Raw genomic sequence first — 17,611 nt, 5'->3', positions numbered from 1 at the left:
CACAATTTTTAGCAGAACTTTTGTTATTATTAGCGTTTTAAAAAAAGCCGTCTAGGTAGGAGTTTTAGTTGTATCTTAATAAATAAATGCCAGAAAATAGTACGATGTCAACGAAAGGAAGATTAGTATCAGTTTTTTTACATATATGCGAGAATTAGTACCGCACAAAATATTTGCACCTATATACAGGCTCCCTAGTTCTTGAGTGACATATTCGGATTAACGAATTTAATGTAATAATTTTTTTGTTTCCTTGTCAATCTTATTACTAGAATTATTTAAGGAAAACATCGACTGATAGGTGCAAACCTAAAGTATGTACTAGGATGTATTTCAGGAAAATATTTCTTTCATTAACTTCTACAGGGTAGCTCAAAGAAGAGTGAGTGGATCGGGATGATTTTTTTTAAATGGAACACCCTGTATTTTATTGCATTTTTGGCTTTCTTTCAGATTATTTTACATAATCCTAAGATTTGAGTAAATATAATTCGATTGTTTTAGAGATATTAATAAATAAATAAAAAAAAAATCAGCCCTTCTTAAAAAAAATATTAAAAATACATACAAGAACTGTCCTGAAATCAAAACTATACTGGGTATTTACTTTAGATAGTCTGTACTTACTTTGCTGTAAATATCGTAATATTAAATCATACAGGGTGTTAAAAATTCTTCGCCAAACTTTCTAACATGTAAAATATTTTTTCTTCTTTTTTTTGAATGAAATACACTGTATATTATTTTTTTAATAGATGAAGAAATAAAAAATGGATATTTTTGGTTTTTATAGTTTTTAAAATTTCAAAATTTTTAACGGCTTCGCAGATACTCGTGGTATTTTATTTCATATGACTCGGTAAAAAAAATATGACGGTAAAATACGAGAGAAAAATCATTGGGTGGCTTTAATAAAGTTTACTATTTGAAATATAAAATCGCGAATATCTGCGAAACCGGTAAAAATTTTAAAATACTCTAAATACAAAAAATATTAATTTTTTAATACAGGATGCACCATTAAAAAAACAAATAAACATTATTTTATATTTTAGAAAGTTTGGCATAGAATGTTGAACCCCTGTATGATTTAAGATTACGATGTTTATAGCAAAGTAGATGTGGGTATATCGCAGAATGCTGAGAATACCATGGACTGACCGTGTCTCGAATTAACGAGTTCTAAACCAAATGAACAAGGACCGGGAACTCCTCGACATAATAAAAAAGAGGAAAGCAGCCTATTTGGGCCATATCATGAGACATAGCAAGTATGAATTCCTTCAGCTCATCATCGAGGGTAAAATTGAGGGAAAGCGCGGACCCGGACGACGGCAATGCTCCTGGCTGAAGAACATCAGAGATTGGACAGGCCTGGACTCACATACTTTGCTGAGAAGAGCGAAAAATAGAGAGGAATTTGCCATGGTTGTTGCCGATCTTCACTGAATGGAGAAGGCACTTTAACAAGAAGATAGCAAAGTAAGTACAGACTATTTAAAGGAAATGTGTAATACCTATATAGTTTTTTTTTTTTTATTTCAGGATACCTATATAGTTCTTGTATTAAAAAAAAGACTGAAAAATATATATTTTTTTGTTTATTTATTAATATCTCTTGAAATGTGTTTACTCATATCTTAGAAAGAAAGGGAAAAATGCAATAATATACAGGGTGTTCCGCGTTCACACTTTTTTGAGCCACCCTGTAGAAATTAAAATATTTTCCTGAAATACATCCTAGTACATACTTTTGGTTTGTACTTGAACAAAAATCCCAATTTTTTTTATTCTAGGAGCTACACATGCCCGACTCACTATTGCCGGGCCCTGTTTTTCAGGTACGTGGTATTCAATAATTACAGGATTTTACGAATACTTTCCACAGTAAAGTAAAATTGTGATCATGTGATCAGACCTATTCAACTTTTCATTACGATGAAAATCCCCTGAGGAATGGGCAGTAATCCTTTTGTAATTCAATTCAATTCCTTTTGCGCGTCTGTGTTATTTGTTCTGAATGATTACAGAGCTAAATGGCTCGATTATAATGAGCTAAATGCATCGTATCGACGAGAAAAATTAAGTTGGCCTCCGCTCCGTCTCCGGCCGCAAAAACAAAAACGCCTCTAATTTTCTTGCAAAATTTATTATAGATGTACGCAGTTGATGGCCGAAGGCGTTTAATAAGATTCTGTAAAGGCATGAAATTAGAATCTGATTTGTTTCTTCCATTTTTTTCCACAAGCGAACTGGCTCTTCTCCATCTCGCGTTCCCTTCGAGCCCGACCACTGACTGCCTTTTTTCCTCCTCTCGTCTTCTCTTCGCGTTTGCGGTAACTTTGTACAGACATAAACGACTGGGCAATGAGATTTATTTTAATTAGTTTAATGAAGAAATTGCGAAATTAGTTTTTATTTCGCCTTTGGTTACGCTTATGATGACCACTTTTACGACTCTTTTAATTGAACTTTCCGTTTTTTCAAAAGCTCGAACGTTCTTACAGACTTGGTTTGACTAAGCAGTTAAAATACAGGGTGGTCCGAAGTGCAGATAAAAATAAGTAAAAAGTTCGTATAAATGTATGTCTTGAAATGCTTAGTTTCGGAGATACAGGGTGTAGAAGCTTCATTTCTATTTCAGTTTTTTTCAAATAATTTCTGAAGTAACATCAATATTTGGATGAAAATTGGTGTCTGTGAGTTTTTTGACATGAGAAATTTGATTTTGATGTCAATATGACTCCTATTTGTAGGCAGCGCCACCTACTTGTGTTTTAACTGTTTTGAACAATAAGAACTTTTCTCTCGTCCGTACGTGTATAAAACTACTGGGTAAAAAAATATACATTTCCATGATTTTTTACGTAAAAAATGACTCTTCGTAAAAATCGCTACGAGCAACCGTTCTCAAAATATTTAGAAATAGTCAAAACATGTAATTATTGACAAAAAATAAACACGTTGATTAGACAGTTATTTGCATGTTATTTGACTGAAATAATAAATTTTGGAATTTTTTTTAAATTAATCATAAAAAAAATAAAAAAGTTTCTGTTAAACTTTTGGCAGAAAAAAACATTTCAAATTTATGATTTCAGTCTATAGTATCCATTTAGGCAACATATGTAATTTATGTCAATGATGATAGGTATTGATATTTATTGCGATTCCAAATATCTCGAGAACCATTACTCATCGCGATTTTTCCCAAGGGACCTTTTTTACGTAAAAAACGTCGTAAATGAATATTTTTCTACTCACTAGTTTTATACAGCTACGGACGAAAAGTTATTACTCTTCAAACTAGCTAAAAGAGTCATATTGACATGAAAATCAAATTACTCATGTCAAAAAGCTTCAGATCAAAGATCAAAAAAGATCAAAAAGGTCAAAAAATTCTTCAAGATCAAAAAAGATCAAAAAACTTCCAGTCTTCAAGATCAAAAAACTTCCAGATCCGGTTTTGGACCTGAGCAATTAAAAGCAATTTCTAAGATAATTTTTGGAGCTGAATCCAAATCAGCAGTCCATTTTTTAAGATTGGTTCTAGTTTTCGAAATATTCAATAAATTCTTTCTTTTACTATTTTTGACTGTTAACGGTCATTTATTGAATTAAACAATATAAATCCGAAATGAACAGAGGTTGAACAGAGTCTTTTATACTGCTTGGGATCTGTTTCACGGATTAGAGTCCCACAGTAATCGATCATCATGCCTTCGTCAAACCAAAATCCTTGGTATCGCCTTTCTATTTTCGCTATATCTTGGTGTAGCCGCTCTCCTTGCTCGTCGCTCGTGTCGCCCAAGTTTTGTGGAAAAAAATCAAGATGTGAATGCAGAAAATGTATCTTGAGAGACATTCGAGCTCCAATCTTGTGGTAATTTTGCAACAAATTGTCGATTACTTGCTTGTAATCCAGTGATTTATGATTACCGAGAAAGTTGTGAACAACACTTTGAAACGATGCCCATGCTGCTGCCTCATCAAGCGTTAAACATTTTGTAAACGTTGCGTCAGCCATTAGTTTTCGAATATCAGGTCCGACAAATATTCCTTCTTTGATTTTTGCGTATGACAGTTTTGGAAACAACTTGGTTAAGTACTGGAAAGCCGGTCCTTCGCGATTGAGCGCTTTGACAAAGTTCATCATCTTTCATCTGCTCGGGTCCAAAAGTTGACCCGAATTTGTAAACTGGTGCTATTATTTATTTTTCTTATAACATATTTACATTAACTGTTTAAAACATATTTAATAATTTTTATTTTAGGTTTGTTTATTTTTCATAGCTCTAATGTCACTAAAATAAAACAAGTGAAAAAGAATATTGCAAGCTGGAATTGAATAGTGCGAATTCTATAACACGCTTTTTAGATAGATCAAAATACGGTTTTCCAATGGAATTCTCTAATCTAAAATCTTGTATCGGATCTGGTAGAATAAACCGGTCGCCGGAGAAATATATCGACTTTATCTCGTGTTGTCGAGTTTTATATTTCATTTTCGTCATTATATTCTATTATATTCCGTCTGGGCCGTATCTGCCGTAACAAAAGGACACTTTCCGTTGTAAAGAAGCCACTTCTATCGCGTAATCAGATCCTTATCAGTGGTGGTTTGTTTGCCAACTATGTTACCGTTCAGACATTCTTCGCCGTTAGTGTATAAAATTCGGATTGGACGCAGAAGGCATAAAATAAATTTCGACTGTTGAATTTTTAAGATTCGATATCACTCACTTGTCTATAATTGGCTTTTAAGGTGGTCCTTTGGCTTACCTGAAATTAAAAAAAATATATTAGAATATTGAATTAACTTATACAAAAATTGGATTAAAATCAAATATCTTACTACAGCTTTTTAATTAAGAGATCTATAAGTTAACTTAGCGTTGAATATATTATTATCTAGTTATGTCCAATAACAAAGGCACAACTTTTGTTTAATTATGTGTTCTAAAAAAATGCTAGACTTGCAAGAGTTTTGCAGTAAGACCAAGACCAAAACTCCTTAATGGGCTGCATAACCAGGCATCACTTCTTTGTACTAGTCAATGATATAATCCACTGGAAAGAAGCTATATGAAATGTTCAATTTCCACGCACAAAAATTTTTGCTTATTCTAAAATGGTTAACTCTGTTTCTACTTTCCCAAATTTCCATACCGTTTTAGAGAAAATTAAAAAAAAAACATGAAAATATGGTTGATATTTTTTTTATTTTGAAGTTCTAAAAATCTATGGTAATATAACTTCAATTTCATTCTTTAATAGATGGTTATTATTAATGTTGATTCACGTTATATTTATTGTTATTGTTAATGTATGATATTTTCCATTAACTAGATATTATCACCCTTTGCGTAGCATTGAACAAAATAAATTTTGTTCTTTAACATTTTAATATAGCAAAAAGTATGACATTAATTAAAATTTATCAATAACAATCTATCAAAAGAAAAAAAAGAAATTATATTACCATAGAGACGCGTTTTAATTTTTAGGACTTAAAAAATTCAACCATATTTTCATCTCTTCAAAAAAATCCTTTATGGGTATTTCGCCACTGCACTGCAAGAAAATCTACAAAACAAAATAGTTATTTTTTGTAAACACTTCTGGCGTTAAACCTAAACGGACACTGCTTGTCAGAAGTTATGTTTACAGTTGTACAAATTTGCCTAACAAAGAAAAAAATACTTAACGTTTCGGAAAATTTATCTCTTTCCATCGTCGGAAGCAAAAAAATACAAAGAATAAAGAAAAAAACTATTTAAAATATTTAAATTCACTATTTGAGAACACTTTACTTTTTTAAAACAGATAAGTCTACAAGAAACCGTTGATGTTCTGTTAAAATTGTAATTATATGTATTAATTATATTATATTATATTATATTTTTTTTTATTTTTATATTTTATATTGTATTATATTTATTAATTGTATTTTTTTAATTTGTATTTTGGAAAAGTATAAACAGGATTAACCATTTTAGAACAAGCAAGTTTTTTTACGAAGAATGCGTTTTTCTCAAAATGTCAATAACAAAAAAGTTTTTTTCCTCTTGTAAAGATAATCCGGGGACATACTGTAGACAACTAATATCAAAGAAAATTATAGTTTATTATTATATATTAAAACTAAATGTTATAATATCCAGTGCAAAAACAATAGACTTCTATTCAAAAATATATGGAAGGTTGGAAGGATTATTATTTGCCTTGGTGTCAATTTAAAAATATGATGATTAAAAATATTAAATAGCCTTAAAACAAAACCTTATACAAATCAGTAAACTAAAGTTGTCCAAAAAAGAATGCCAATTAAAATCCTGGTAATAACTTAATGTATTTTCCATGTATCCTTCAAAACCATATATCACGTAATTTTTCAAACTCAAAAGAAGCAGATAAAAATATAGGTTTCTATCATACGACCTTTAGAAAACATGTCGCACAAAGTAATTTCTCCCACATGTGTGTATTTTAGATTTGTGTTGTAATAATTTAAGACCTTTTCAAGTAACTGGAAAAATGTCATGTATTCACCATATAAATAAAGAATACAATAAAAAAAGTGACGAAAAAATTGTGGGTAACCAAATATGTATTTGGAATTTGCGTAATTTTATCTTTAGATTTTTAAAAAGTTTCTTAATGCTAGTTACTATCACTAGAACACTAAAATGTTTATAGATCTCGTTAAGAAATATAGGTTCACTTCCGGTATATTAAATTGTGTCTAGTCATCATAAAGCTACCATTACTTTTATGGCGTGGTTTCCCCTATTTAACACCTGGTGCTATTTCGACCACCACATTGTCCCAAAGGCGTTCAAGCTGGCAATTTATAAAGGTTTTGTCGTGTGCCCAACTAACATTTAAGCTTGAACAGTATAACAATTACAGGAGCGTATTGAATTTTTCGGTGGCTAGCCATTACATTCAAGGGATATTTATTTGCGAACTACGTTCTGTAAAATAGGCAGAAATTCACGAATGTCAGTTGCAATTCTTGGTTTGAAAGAAGAAAATCACATTTTGATTTGTCATAACTGTTTGTTTTTAAATTGTTTATCTAGATCTTGATCTAGAACATATTGTCCTAATTTTGATTCTAGTTGACTTTAACAATTACCATACACAGTCAGATTTTTAGTTATTTTTTATACAAGACGATAAAATGGTATTTTATCGTTAAGAAAAGATAAACTCACAAGCGATGAAATCGCGAGTGAATTAATTTCGAAAGACGATAATGCAATTTTATCGTCGTGTATAAAACAATATTTTTTTCCATAGCGAGTTACGTTTTAAAAAATTTACAGAAATTATTATTTCAAGGAATTTATTACGAGTAGAAAAAACATGGTGCTGGGTTGGCGTTGGTTTCTGTGCAATTTGACAAATAAATAAAGCTGTCTCTTTACCTGTCAGTTTTGAGTCAATATTTTTTAATTCTCTTTCTTGTCGATTGCTGATTGAATTGGAGCCAGAAATGACTCAAAACTAAATAAGTAAATTACCAACAGATATTCAGGCTGAGGCGACAAACGCCATATCCAAACTACTTCCATTTAAATCCCGAATAACTTGAAACTTGAAAAGGAATACAACATTTTTCAAAAATGGAGGCAATTAAAAAACGTGCGAGAAGAAATAAAGTTTTTAACCTATCCTCCCTGTTAAAGTATCATTTAATCTACCATTGCGGTTAAAATATTATTTTATCTACTATTTTTGATAGATATAAGGCAATTTTAACAGCTGCTATGGAAAAATAATTATTATGTATGTGATTTGCGAGGTATATGATCCGTGAGAGAATTTAAAAATTGCCATACTTCCTCATTAGTGCATATCGATGATTTTTTTATTGTTCAATAAATTAAAACGTATATTTTTTAATTAACAATTTAGCTTATATTATCATTTACTGTATAAATATCAAAAGAAAGTAGGTACCTGCATATACAGGGCGAGCCTTAAATAAATGCAGGTATTTTTAGGGGTGGTATATTTTGATCTCAGGAACACATCGCGGAACACATTTACCGCGAATTTTCCTGCATAATTTCTTAATCTCTGATATTACCATGGTTAACGGCTTTACTCTATGGTTAAGTTAATGAACCATTTTTTTTTAAACTATAATAAATTCAATATAGTTTCGGTTTCAGGACAGTTCTTGTATTTTTAATAATTTTTTAAGAAAGGTTGAAAAATCTATATTTTTTATTTGTTTATTAATATCTCTGAAACTATCGAAATATATTTACTCATATCTTAGGATCATGTAAAGTGATCTGAAAGGAAGCCAAAAATGAAATAATATACAGGATGTTTTATTCTTGGAGCTACAGATGCCCGGCGCACTATTGCCGGACCCTGCATAAAAGATAACGAATTTTCATCATGATATTAATCGAGCATCTGAAGACAAGTATATCATAAAATTAGGGGTATATCTTCTTTAATTATATTATCTCTAGGACATGACAAAACCCTAAAAATTAAAATCAAATTAAAATAAAATAATTCTTCCTGTTCACAGTTCAAGAACTTTCCTATTAATTTATTTATAAACGTTACAAACCGTATAGTCTCATCTCAGACCCAAATACCACTTCCTATATGAGATGATGGTTCACTCGAAAAAACTAACATAAAAAATGGACAACAATATAAGTACCTGCTGGAACCTTGAGGAAGAATCATCTTCGCAGTTTATTTTTTATTATACTAATGCACAAAACCTGCCGACACACTTTATGTTAAATAACTCTAGCCAAGGCCAAATCTGGCACAATATTTCAGTTTATACGGATACAGGGTGATAATATTTAGTGAATTATTTTCAAATTAAAATCGTTGGTAATATGTATTAATTAAGGAAAAATAATAGTCTTGCTGAACAGATAATTATAGGTTATACTGTATGGTATTTTAATTGGGCTTAAAAAGATTTCTATCATCACCTTTCTTAGATATGTTACATCAAAGCTATATATAGCATTCAGGAAATATACAGGGTGTTAATTTTTTTTTATATACAGGGTGTTATTGTTTTTTTTTGGTGTTGACTATTGGTTTGACATAAATATGACAGTGTCCTGCAATGAAAATGCGAGTTACTAACTCTAAATTCTAGCTGGCAAATGAGTTAGATGCTTTACCTAGACCGTTATTCAGAAGCTACAAATAATAAATACAATATACCTATAGATGATGGCCGTGGGTCACGGCCTTGCATTTTTACTCCCAATGCGTGTGAAGAAGTTTTACTTCAAAAATTAAAAACTTTAAACAAATTTTCAAATTTTTTCTTATATACGTGTTTTTGCGATTGAAATATACTACCCCTAAAAATATTTGCACTTTTAATAACATTTTTCTTTAATTAAAATATAAAAGTATGTTAATAATTTATATAAATACACTCTGTGAGCTAAATTCCAATTTTCTAACGCGTTGGCGTATAATTTTCAACACCGAGAGAGTAAAATATTGAAGTTTTATTACCGCTGATTGATACTGAAGTAGTGTCAACGTTTAAGAGCTGCAGGTGATTATTATTTTAAACTATTCAAAAGGGGATATTTACCTGTCATAACCTCCAGTGCGAACAAAATAATAAGGAGTGGAATAAGCGCGTGTGAACATGAACACAGTATTTTACTATTTGAACAGCTTTCGCGTGCATAAAATTCAATTTCGACTCGGGTTACCAATAAGGTTGTTCATCTATTATGTCTGCCCCGCGGTATCCATGAAAGCTAACATGTAAATTCACAAACCTAAACATTCTGTATTTTTCTCATTTCTCGTGTTTCTGGGCTTATCATTATATGTATATTATTAGTATTATAAACGAGTGCTTGTCAAAATGCATAACACCAACACAATGGAATAATGAAACTATTGTTTTAATGCATAAAAAAGGCGATACGACCGATCTTGGAAACTATAGACCGAATATTTCACTTATATAAACTTTTTACGAAAATAATTACCAACCAACTACCTGCCAAGTTAGACCAATATCAACCACCAGAGTAAGCCGAATCCAGATCAGGTTTCGGCACAAATGATCACCTTACAACCGATTACAACCTTCAAACTCTAAAAAGTCTAATTGAGAAATTTGTCGAATACAATAGATAGTGTTTGTCAAGTACGAAAAAGCATTTGATACCATCAGCCATCTAAAAATGTTAAAATCCCTAGTTTATTCTCGTATACATCATCGGTACATCACAGTGATTAAACATATTATGAGAACGCTACACCTTGTGTTAGGCTTCATGAAGATACTAACAACTTTCACATAGAAAAAGGTGTTCGCCAAGGCGACACCATCCCTCCAAAATTATTTAATAATTTGCTCCAATACATGTGCAAACAGATAGAATGGAATGAATTGGGTATAAATATAAATGGCGGAAACTTGAACTACCTGCGATTTGCTGATGACATTGTGTTGATATCCGATGGCGTAAATAAAACCCAAGAACATCTCAAAACAACAAAAAAGAAACATTAAGGGATGACAACATTTCAAAAACCCAAGGTATGGCAAACCCAGTAGTTGGCGGTGAAATATATTAACTAGTATCAAATAAAAGGAACAACTGATTACAAGTACTTGGGAAACGAAATGCGTATAAGCGCGATAACCAAACTTGGAAGCCTAACAGACGAATAGGACTGACTTGGGCCGCCTGATTGAAATACACTTTTAAAGGAGCACTTCCAATATGTTTGAAGAGAAAGGTATTTAATCAATGCGTACTACCTGTTCTGACGTATGAAACATTAACCAAGAAAACAGTAAGCAAAGTCAGATTAATGCAAAGAGCAATGGAAAGATCAATGTTGGGGCTATCTCTGAGAGACAAAGTACCGAATATCGAAGTACGGAGACAACAAAAGTCATGGATGCCATAAAGAAAATAACTACTTTGAAATGGAATTGGGAGGGACACATTGCAAGGCTAAACGATGACCGATGGACGAAGAAAATAATAGAATGGACACCAAGACATGATGCATCCAGGAGCAGAGGCCGTCCTGCAACCAGATGTCATGACAACTTAAGGCGTATCCACTGTAACTGGATGCAAATAGCTCAAGATAGGGAGTTATGGAAGCAAACGAGGGAGGCCTACGTCCAGCAGTGGACTTTAGTGGCTGGTTGATAATGAGATGATGATTAGTATTATTATATTCATCAAATTTTTGAATAATATGTTCATTAAAAATAGATAAATTAATTTTGTTTTTATTTTTTCCAGCCTTTTTTCATCCGTTCTGTTTTTTCCATTCACCGATATTTTAAATCATACCAAGATATTTCTTGATCCCCATTGTTACCCAAAATTTTAAAAATTTACATTTAAAATCTTACTTAGATACTCTTTCTGAGGGCTTACGATCAAGAAAAATCACAGATCTTCCTGGGTTTAAGTAAGAACAATCTTCGGATTGTCACGGGGTTTTTAACAGGACACTGTCTCCTCAATGAACACCTCAGTAGATTGAGACTAAGAAGAAACGGCGAATATTTCACTTATATAAGATTCTGTGGGGAAAATGGGGAAACACCAATACACTTCATCACTGAGTGCGCCGAGACGACAACCATTCGTGTCATGAACTTTGGTACGACTGATATTGGAGATGGAGAACTACCCTCTATAAAACCGTCCCAGATACTGGCTTTTGTCAAAGACCTGGGATTATATAATGAGTTATAACTCAAGAAATCCCCCTCCTACTCATTCTAAATTCTAAATTCTAATCTTACTTAGATCAATACAGTACTCTCAACTTAATAACCAAAATTAAACTTTTCAATTCAAATGTCAAGTCAGTATTGCTATATGGCGCAGAGACCTGGGAAATTACACTGCCATTAATTAACAAACTCCAAGTATTTATAAACCGCTGTCAGCGAAAAATTGTAGGAATATTCTGGTTAAACACTATGAGAAATTAGGATTTATGGGGCTTAACCAACTAGAGGCAGGTGTATAATGAGACCAAACTGAGGAAATGGAGGTGGATTGGTCACACATTAATGCAAAGCGGCAAGAACATCGCTGGCAGAGCTATTGAGTAGAATCCACAAGACAGTACAAGAACTGGTCGTCCAAGACACACATGGCGAAGAACAAATACAAAGCAGATCGAAGCAGTAAGCCGATCATGGCGAGATGTCAAATCAATTGCAAATAACCGAACCTGATGGAGAGCATTTATTGAAGCCATAGGGCTGTAAGCATAGGCTTCGCAAAAAGGACAAAATGAATGAATGATCTTGAACATAATTTTTTATATGTCTATACAATAATTAGACCTCACTGGATTTATATCTACATTCAAAATGCTTATCTTATCGGCAGTTATTTTCCAACCTATAATTTCATAACGTAACTAATACAGTAACACAAAATATAATTGTAAATAATTAAATGTTAAGAAGTAAATAAAATAGTGCCGATTTGTTGTGATTTAAATTAACTGAACCACGCTGCTTTTAATTTTATTTAAATATTGCTCGCGTTCGTTCCAGTAATGATAAAATCTGCCTCGATACGTTACAAAACCAGTCTGCATCTAAATTACCCTTACATCACTGGAGAGCGGTTTTCCTTGGTGATTCACCGCCATTTTTTCCTCTTTTCCGTCTTTTTTCTACTTCTGCGGGGAGTCATTGACATCGGCCTAACTGGCTTTTGTACAAACAACTAATAAACAGGTTGAAAGAGATGTAAATATAGCTCAGTGAATTCTCTCTGGCTTGTTCGACTGTTCGATAGGGTAACAGGAGGCGATTATTCAACTATGAAACGTTTTCTCCTGCCGAAGCGGCAGACGGCGGATAAGAAGAAGAAGAAGATTCCTGTTAGAGACTTATTGCGTTGTCAGAACGAGCGAGCGGAGGCAATGTGAACACAACTTTATTACCTTCATTATTTAAATGGAAATAGCAAACAAATTTTGCGGTATAGGAACACGGTAATACATTAGTCAAATAAGTTTACCGGAGTGATGTATTTACAATCCCTCTTCTTACAAGAACTTTGGTATTTTATTTTCGGCTTTATTATGGCGTTGCACAGTGGTTCCCCTTAATTAGCTGCGCGATCATAACTGTTAGATATCTAGATATAGCTTGACTGCACCTTTTTTAATAGAAATTGATAAACAAATGCTAAATAAATGTATATAAAAAAGTTAATGTAATATGTATTAAAAAAATTGGGCCCAGTTCGTGTGATTTGCATTTTAAAACACTAGTTATAACAATATGATTTATTTGTTATTTATGAGAGTTAATCTACACTTTCATGTACCTGAATCTTCTATTAGTATCACTAATCACACAAAAGCCACTTGATCTTGGTTATAAAGACCCTGGTCCAAAGAAAAATCATAATCTTTATAAAATCTTTGACGAAAAAAACTAAGAAGCTCATGAAATTTCCAGGAGTTTTCTGCACATTAAAGGATCAAATTTTAAGCTCAATGAGGTGACTGATTGTCCTACAAAAGAGATCATTAAAAAAATAAGATAATTGAAATATTTATGAATTAGAGTGATTTTTTTTGCAATTAATTTAAGAAGATAGGTCTGATGAGAGGCTTCTAGCATATAAGGTTTGGTTTAAAAATAAGGTTATAGCGATGATATAATTTTTCAGCTACATTTACAAGAAGAAAAATAGTGAAAAAATTATAATGTTAAGATATTTGGTTTTTTGATTGTTTATTGAGAGCCTATACATAGTTGATCCATATAGGAATGCACATTTCAGGGATCTCGTAAACCAGAAGAGATATTAAGATGTCAAAGTCTGACTTTATTTTACCAAAAAAAATTGGAAAATTCCAGTTTTCTTAAATATCTTCTAAGATAATTTTTGATCGATTTTTTTATTTGTTTGACTCTAATTGAAAACAGGTAATAGTCATCTTATCCAATAATCAAGCAGCACTAAAAGCGATCAACTCAGTAACCATCAATTCGAATTCAAAGAATTCCTAGAAAAGCTGAACAAATTAGGCTAAGAAAACAAAGTCCCCCTACTCTGGGTGTCCGCTCACCAAGGGATAGAGGGCAATGAAAAAGCAAACGACCTAGCTAGAAAAGGAGTGAACACTCTACTAACCGAACTAGAACCGTTCTGCTTTCCAAGCGGAAACCAACTTAACACGGGACTGAAGAACCTGAAAGACTCCATCCACAACCTGGAATGGGAATCCTCCAATCGTCTAAGACACTCGAAAAAGTTCCTCAAAACTTACGACCGAGAAAAATTAAAAATTTTCCTTGATTTAAGTAAAAACAATCTTCGGATTGTTACGAGGTTTCTAAAAAGATACAGTCTCCTCAACGAACACCTCAAGTTGAAGCTGAGAAACAATTGGCGGGGAATGCAGATTCTGTGGTGAAAATGGGGAAACACCAGAACACCTTATCACTGAGTGCGCCTATACGACAACCGTTCGTGCTATAAATTTTGATACGGCTCATGTCGAAAATGGGGAGCCTCTGTGGAGTCCTCTCAAATACTTTTACTTAAATACTCAGTTCTTTTGTCAAATCCCTAAGACTGTATGATGAGTTATAACTCGTTATAACTCAAGAAAGGGGAACACAATAAATATGTAAGGTCGCGGTGATTAACGCCCTCCTAAACATTCTATAATTTACTGTATTTTAAAAGGTATTAATCATCTTTTAATCATCTTTGTGTCTCTTCTGATTTACTCTCTGAAATGTTTCGCTATTATAAATTCTTATTTGAAACACTGTGAATCTACAGTATTAAAATATATTTTTTTGGACGTTCTTAGCCTTGAAACATTAGAATAACGAAGTAGTTTCCTAACAAGAAACCCTTCAGTGCAGAAATAAGTACTTTAATGTTGTTCCGGACAATAAATACGTATTTAACGTAAATGCTGAGTTTTTAGCGTGGCGCCGCGCCGCATAGCTCTAACCGGTGCAAAAACGCGAGCTGGTGCATCAGTGTTGCTGGCAAAGCAAGAAGGACGCGTGTAAAAATTGCTTTACGATTTGTTAAGGTTTCCTCTTCTTCCCCGTTGTCGTCGTTTCGGAAAAAACCGCGAGCTTTTTCCAAACGAGATTTTACACGCTGCAACGAGCACAGCGCACTGAAAGCATTACGGAGTTCGATTTTACGGGACGGGTTGTCATCTAGAAGTTTTTTGCTTGCCAGCGTTTCTGTTTCGAGTTCTTTTGCGCTTATTTTTATTTGCTATTTATTTGTACTTTTTCAGTCGGTTCGATTAATTTTACTTTAATTCATTTTGTTGTTTTTGGTTCCTTCAGATATGAATGAACTCGAAATCTAGTTGAGTGGTGTCGCTCGGTTTGTTTAATTTATCGGAGCTTCTTTTTATTTTATTAAAAGAATAAATAAACTTTAAGTCGTTGTAAGGTAGGCATTTATTTCCTCGTTTATTTCTTATTGTGTTTTGACTTAAGAAAGAAATGGAAAATAAAATTTAGTACTACTATAATATATCGACCATATCTAAGTACCTTAATTAGTATTGTTTACATCAGTAAAATAAAAGATTAATCACCAGAATACCCCAGTCAAATTAGTTAAAAAAAGGCTCCACAGTTTTGAAAATGGTTTTAAACGATTCCTCTAGACTTGGGCTGATATGTGTCAAATGTGTCCCCGAAGATAGACCATGAGCTCGAGGAGTAGGGAGGAGTTAAATGTCAATTCTTTCACTCTTTTTTGTTTATATCTCAGAAACTATGACATCTACTGAAAAACGCTTTAGACAAAAAAATAAAGCTGCCAAAATTCTACAAATACACCAAAACACTTCACTTTTAACATTGAACGAGTGTCTTGCTAACCATGTTAGCATTATAGCAGACGATTAAGATTGCTAAAATTGAGTATTTAACATCTGCCAATGATACTAACATGTTTAGGTTAGGTTAATTCACTACAATACACTCAAACACTTTATTTTTGCACAGAACGCGTGTTTCGCTAACCATGTTAGCATTATCAGCAGATGAATAAATTTTAAGTTCAAATTAATAAATTAAATTCCAGTGCAAAAATAAAGTGTTTTGGTGTATTGTAGTGAATTGGCGTTTTATTGTGCCCTTTTAACACCAAGGGTTCCCATCCCCAACTATAACCTTCTATGGCTTCACGGTCTTCGGAACTGAATCTTTATCGTAAGTTTAGTACCAAAATTAGGTTATTAGGATCAGATATTTGATTACTTAAATCATGCACAGCTAATTTAGTTCATCATAGTTTTATTAAATTTGTTATTCCGAAAAGCAATGTTAGTGATAAGGTTGAGAAAATTGCAAAAAAAATGGTTCACTACAACCTCACGAATGTAAAGCATGAATGATTGATAGACACCAATGAATATTAGTGTATATCGGTGTCTTTTTCACAGAAATATGTTTGTGGTTACCAATTCAAAATTTGTTAAGAAAATAAATCCTCCAAGCTTAATAAATTAAATCTTCTAGAAACAAACATGTATTTCAGAGAGAGTCGAGAATCTTTCTTCGCAGATGTTTGACAAACAAGTTTCAGCATCTGCTGATCATGCTAACATGGTTAACGAAACGCAAGTTCAGTGTTAAAATTGTTTTGGTCTATTGGGGTGAATTAGTGTTTATATTAAATTTTACTGAACTTAATATATAAAATTATCGTGTCAAAAAAGTACATACAACCCTAAATATCCACCCTTCTACCATCAACCCCTATTTTTAATAACGATATTAGCAATTCAATAATTTTCAACCCCGTGAATAAAAATGAATGTTGTCCTATAAAAAATATTTATATGGCGAAATAACATTTGCCGGGACAGCTAGTATTAAATATATTTTCTGATTAGAATTTCAATATATTTAGTCATATAAAATAAGAAATAGTGACGCCTTTTAGAAAAGTGTGACAATCTACTTTCTAATATTAATAATTTTAGACTTCTGAAATGCACGTCTCTGGCAAATTAAATACTACATATTAATTATAGTTGTAAAGCATTAAATCTATTTACTGATTAAGTTTAATAGTCGGCCTTCTGTTTTGGAGTTGGGGAACACAGACTCTTTAGAAAATTAAGACGATTTATTAATAATATATCGGACCGTTCTAAATGCATGCCTCTGGAAAATCAAGCATTGCATATTTTTAATTATTTTAGGACATTTAAATCCATTTTTCCATTGAGTTAAAGATACCTTTTGACCTAAATTACGAAACCGAAGACGATTTTCTAATAATAAGTCGTACCAATTTTATGCACGCCTATGTCCAATTAAACGCCAGATTCGTCCAATTTAAACAGAATAATAATTATAAATCCAGTTTCCAATTTAACTTGAATAGCCGTTAGAATCCAAATACATTATGCAATGCAAACTCTTAAAAAACTAAGACCGTTTAGTGTTATTAATTCGGGCCTTTTTAACGCACGCCTCTGGCCAATTAAACGCCGCATTTCACCACACTTACCTGTTTTTAGGCTCACTTATCTCGAAAGCGGCCGCCATAAAGTTGGCGTGGAAGTGTTC

General features: G+C 32.5%; 1 protein-coding gene across 2 annotated transcripts in view; it reads right to left on the bottom strand.

Moving 5' to 3' along the window:
• LOC115876225 (mucin-16) overlaps window positions 1–17,611 on the bottom strand; it is a 129,818-nt gene that overhangs the window by 86,491 nt on the left and 25,716 nt on the right. The window contains exon 1 of one of the 2 annotated variants that reach the window (XM_030891924.1): window positions 9,608–9,629. The exons of the other annotated variant lie outside the window; for it this stretch is intronic. Within the exon in view, the coding sequence (XP_030747784.1) occupies window positions 9,608–9,614 (7 nt within the window). The 5' untranslated portion in view covers window positions 9,615–9,629. Of the gene's footprint in view, window positions 1–9,607; window positions 9,630–17,611 lie in introns of those variants that run through there. 2 annotated transcript variants of the gene reach the window in all.

Source organism: Sitophilus oryzae, unplaced genomic scaffold (assembly GCF_002938485.1).
Source record: "Sitophilus oryzae breed Bouriz unplaced genomic scaffold, Soryzae_2.0 scaffold_1429_pilon_pilon, whole genome shotgun sequence".
Classification (NCBI taxonomy): Eukaryota; Metazoa; Arthropoda; class Insecta; order Coleoptera; family Curculionidae; genus Sitophilus; species Sitophilus oryzae.
Note: the sequence above shows the minus strand (reverse complement) of the source record. Positions and strands in the feature narration are given on the sequence as shown.